General features: G+C 35.4%; 2 protein-coding genes across 2 annotated transcripts in view; both read right to left on the bottom strand.

Moving 5' to 3' along the window:
- Positions 1 to 1,807, bottom strand: part of LOC105624601 (glycosaminoglycan xylosylkinase) — a 4,070-nt gene extending 2,263 nt beyond the window's left edge. The window contains exons 1-4 of the mRNA XM_012205956.1: positions 1,730 to 1,807; positions 1,027 to 1,398; positions 538 to 838; positions 68 to 336 (exon numbers count right to left, since the gene is read on the bottom strand). Coding sequence (XP_012061346.1) covers positions 68 to 336; positions 538 to 838; positions 1,027 to 1,398; positions 1,730 to 1,807 — 1,020 coding nt within the window. The remainder of the gene's footprint in view (positions 1 to 67; positions 337 to 537; positions 839 to 1,026; positions 1,399 to 1,729) is intronic.
- A 1,151-nt stretch (positions 1,808 to 2,958) lies between these two features.
- Positions 2,959 to 5,198, bottom strand: part of LOC105624599 (pre-mRNA-splicing factor 38B) — a 6,787-nt gene continuing 4,547 nt past the window's right edge. Inside the window, exons 4-6 of the mRNA XM_012205955.1 lie at positions 3,858 to 4,259; positions 3,249 to 3,485; positions 2,959 to 3,031 (exon numbers count right to left, since the gene is read on the bottom strand). Of these exons, the coding sequence (XP_012061345.1) occupies positions 2,959 to 3,031; positions 3,249 to 3,485; positions 3,858 to 4,259 (712 nt within the window). The remainder of the gene's footprint in view (positions 3,032 to 3,248; positions 3,486 to 3,857; positions 4,260 to 5,198) is intronic.

The following is a 5,198-nucleotide window of genomic DNA, read 5'->3' as shown; positions in this document are numbered from 1 at the left end:
TATATATATATATATATATATATATATATATATGTATGTGTATATTTTTTACAATTTTAACAACTACTTTATCACAATAGCCCTCGTCTATTTCCCACGCAGCAAGTTTGTTTCTTTTATAAGTTCGTTGCCAAGGATGACGATGTTTGACTAGTCTTAAATATCGTGGAAGCCAAAAGATAAGGGTACCCTCCAATACATCTCCCGTCCCACAGACAGGATCGGCTGGAGAACAATAATGACAAATGCCGTATAGACATGTATTGTTACCCTCTTGATACATGGTTGCGTATAATGCCGGTGTCGCGTAATTACCAATCTCTTCTTTCAAGTCAACTACAAATGTATTATACATTTCGTTCTTCATCAATTTATAACAAAAAATATTAATTAATATTTATTAAAGAAAGGTAATTATAATTAAGATTTTTATTGTAAATTTTAAAAAATTTAGTTGAAGAGTTTCTATTAAAAATAAGCAGAAGTCTAATTTATATATGATCTTTTTCAATCTTCTTCATTTTAACTTCAACATACGTTTTCGAATAACGGCGAGTGGTACTCTTCGCAACGCCAACAAGGACGATAAATGAAAAGCCACCACTTCAGCATTGTGGCGATCCTTGCCATGATACACTGGTCCATGTAGAATAGTGTCTCTGGAGTACCATTGTGGCTTGAATAATGCTTTTATATCATTCTCAAGATTAAGCATAAGCTTCAGTTGTGTACCTAATGGAGCATTATCCGCACGGACTATTTTAGATCTCCGCAAAACTTCCAAAATAGTCCCTAGTTCCGGTGCTGCCGGTGGTATCAACTGATGTGCATCTGGCCACTAAATATAGACATATATAATAAAAAATAAGTTTATGTGTATTATACACACACACACACACGCGCGCACGCACACATACATATATTTGTTTCTCCAATTTATTTCTTTCTCTAAATTATACTTAAAAATCTTTTTTTTATCTCTTACGTTATGAAATGTAAAATGTTTCAAAGAATTTTTTAACTAACATTATTATTGGGAATATTCCAAATGTCTTCGCGGACATTTGGCATTATCGTCAACTCGGCTAGCAATCGTTCCAGAACGATAGTATAACTTGTATTCTGTTTAAAATACTTGGAAGGCAATGAACGAATCTCCTCTTTGATTCCTTCGCCGATAATCTTTACAATTGACTTTAATTGTAGCTGCAAATCTTTTTCATCGGATCGCGAAGGCGTGGAAGGACCTTGCCTAGCTTTCGATTCCGGTAAATTTTTGGCGTACATCCTGTGCGAGGAAGAACTCTCAACAATCATTCGGATGAAGTAGATGTTTACGCTGAGGACTAAGATCAAAAGGATGCTCAAGGCGAAAAGAGCGCAACGTCGGCCAATCATCTGCAATTTTTATGAACTTTTAATTTTGCGATTATAATTCTTTAATAGTAAAATTATATTAATTGTTACTCTTTAATAAATCATGAAGAAATTATATATCCCAATAACTTAATTTTCTTAACTCTCTTTTTAAAGCATAATTTAATTGATTTAACTATAATTTAAATAGTATACATTTCTTTTTATTATTTAGAAATTTATATTGCAAGATATACAAAATAATTTCCCAAAATTAATAAATTGTGAAGATAATTTTTTTTCAATACACTTTTACACAGAAAATATTAGAGGTGCGAAACAAAATTTCCCGCGTCATTGGCGAGCATATTACGCAATTCCTGTTTGTGACGTTATGGCGACTTTGTAACATCCGTGAAATTGCATCAACATCGATATACTCAGTCATCATTAATTATAATTAACCGAATTTTCCCGTTTTCCAATTGAATCACAATTATATAGATACAAGAATTTTAACAATGAACTCGATATAACTCTTATAATTTAAAATCACTACAAATCTCTTATACATTCGAACATCAGAATAATCGATATCGGCGTGTGATAACAAATGTCAATAATGTTTATTTCAAAGATTCACATCTTCACCTTGAAGCAATTGGCCATGTGTTCGCTGTCACCTGGTAACTCGCGTCTGTCTCATTGTTCGTCAATATCGTCGAATATCGCCGACGTTTCATTCACGTTTAGACATCGTCGCCATTTTTACTCACCACTCTGACTCCACTTAAGACGCGCCGGAGCGATGTGTTCATGCGTCCCAGCTAGTTCTAACGTCCTTTGTCTCATTCATGTCATGCAACTATGATGATGAATGAAACTCTTGGACATTATAAAAACGCTTTTGCAAATTTAAACTTGGTTCGTTTTTACAGAAAAGAAACTATGCATAAAATGTAACTACTTGCTATTAAGTTGCTTTTAAACTTTTGGATGTTTATGAATTATTATATCTTATTGTACTGATTTTCCTTCATAAAACTTATCCAAAAGAAAAAACGAGTTTTTCAAAGTAAATCTAAAAAGATTCTAAAACATGATATAATTGACACGAAATTGACTCGAAATCATTATTGTTTAATATGTGTTATTTGATGTTTTATATATATATATATATGTATATATATACATACATATCCGTACGTTTTTAGCAAGTCAGCACGAAAAAGCACAAGACAAATCCCTCTTCGAGACAAATTCCTTTTTTGTTTGGACAAATCTTGAAGTGACAAAAATGTAATGTAAAAATATTGTGGGATACACAGTGAAAAACAGCAATGACAGTGACGAATTTATTTTATAAAAACATGTAAACTATATGTGAATATAGAGTTAAACTTAGACTTATATTTCGCTTGGAAAACACATTCTCCTGTGAACGCACATAAATAGTGCAGACGTTGATGATAGAGATCGTGATTGCAATGGTGGTGATGATGACTTGGCTCGGTAGCTACTGTCACTTTTTCTTCTTAATGCTCGTTACATAGTTCGTAGAAAGAATTAAATATGTACACAACGTGTAATCGTATTCATTTCTCATTCTCTTTCCCTTCGTTGCCTTTCGCGTTCGCGTGCCAATTCTGTGGCATAGTCATATGGCGAGCCTCTCCTAAAATCAAAATTATTATTTTTTTAATATACATAAAAAATTGTAAATGCAAGCAATTTGAGATAAATTGTGTGTTCTATAATCCCCCCCCCCCCATTTGACACAAATTCTTATAAAATTCTATAAGTAGCAAATATAAAATTATACATATATAGTGACTATACGACATGTGTCCATTAAAATAAAAAAAAATTTCTATTCTTGCTTCTGTCCTTACTTATCCCGATGTCGGTCTCTGTCGCGATGGCGATCTCTGCTTCGATCTCTATATGATCTGTCTCTGCTACGGCTTCTATAATCCTTCTGTCTTCTATTTCTGTCACGACTGTTCGATCTTCTGCTATACCTGTCTCTTTCACGATCCCGTTCGCGAGCTCTTTCTCTATCACGCTCCCGCAACCTCTCGCGATCGCGATCGCGCTCTCTATTCTTATCCTTACGATCCTCATCGGTTCTGTAAAAAGACACGTACGAACGGAAGTATGACATTGGTTGTCCTGATTGGTTGATTTTAAAACTCGATCTAAGCTTGATCTAAGCTCAATCTAAGCTCGATCGAAAAAAGTTATTAATATTTTATCTCCTTTCACCGACAAATGTATGTACATTAAAGAGAATAATTTTTTAGGTAAGTCTATCGTCGTGTCTTTCAAGACAAAACACAAAAACATCAACTTTTTATCAGATTTAGTTTCTACATCTCAAAGTACATAAACAACAAATATTTAAATTTCAAAAATTATCTTTGAAATGTGTGTGACCTCTATATATGTATTTATTCAAGTATTAATAACGTGATCGTTGTATTCATACCACATGGACGCACCTGGCACGCCACTGGCTCATACGCTCGGCCTCACCCCACTGAGTCTCGTTATCGGGGATATGACGGGGTTGCTGATTACGCGATGTCAAATTACCGTTGTCCTTACGACCATCCTTGTTGCCATACTTGCCATGGCTATTGAGAGTGATTGGCGGCTTAGCGTTTCGTGCATTCACCTGCTGTTGCGGAAAACGCTCGGCTAATCGCAACTCCAAATCTTTTTGGATTGGTACCGGTATCCGTGGAAACAATGTAGAAAACCACTCGAGTTTGGTAAGGAATTGTTTGAGAATGTCGCCCATTTTCATCACTTGCCCGCCACCCGCCTTCACATCTAGTTCCTCTTCATCCTCCAGATAATCGTTGTACCAGCTGAACAAGTCTGCCGGTGGCTGTGTATATCTAATTGTAACCGTACTGTGTATATATAATCATAATCATAACCAGTTTATAGCTTGACTTGAACTGTTAGACATCTAGCCTACAGGGTCTGGAAGGACCTATTCAAATGACTACTTGCAGCAACCTTGATTAGTATACTCATATTAAACCAAGCAAATTTACCGCTTCAACTGCCATGTGTGTATATTAATATATACATGTGTGTAGATATGCGCGCATGCATACACACATATACATATATATATACATATATATATATACACACAATTAACCTTTATCACAAATAATCACAAATTAAAAAATTAATTGATTGATATTACAATTGGTATTATTAGGTATACAACTTTGCTTTCGCCGTTTTCCTATACATTCCTATAGGCTTAGCGGTAAGTAGTAGTCGAAATAAATAGATCATGACGTCATACAATAAACTTGGGCATCTGTCAACATAACTCCATAGAAACATTAGTCAATTTGTGTCTGCATCATAAAGTTATTCTCGATTGAAAATGTCAGTTTACGAGCCAAATTCTCGTCATTTGCGGGAGATTTTAATTTTTTGCTTCAATATGAAGAAATCTGCGGCTGAGGCTCATCGAATGCTCTCAAATACTTATGGTGAGGCCGCTTAGTGAAAGAACGTGTCGTGAGTGGTTTCAACGCTTCAAGAACGGTGATTTTGACGTCCAAGGTCATGCTCTGTATTTGGTGGGACCAGCTCGGCGTAGTGTATTATGAACTGTTAAAACCGAAACAATCACAGGCGATCGGTATCGAACGCAATTGATGCGTTTGAGCCGAGCATTGAAAGACAAACGGCCGCAATACAACGAGAGACACGATAAAGTGATTTTGCAGCATGACAATGCTCGACCCCATGTTGCGAAAGTGGTCAAGACATACTTGGAAACGTTGAAATGGGAAGTCCTATTCCACCCG

The sequence above is a fragment of the Atta cephalotes genome, assembly GCF_000143395.1.
Source record: "Atta cephalotes unplaced genomic scaffold scaffold00083, whole genome shotgun sequence".
Lineage (NCBI taxonomy): Eukaryota > Metazoa > Arthropoda > Insecta > Hymenoptera > Formicidae > Atta > Atta cephalotes.
Note: the sequence above shows the minus strand (reverse complement) of the source record. Positions and strands in the feature narration are given on the sequence as shown.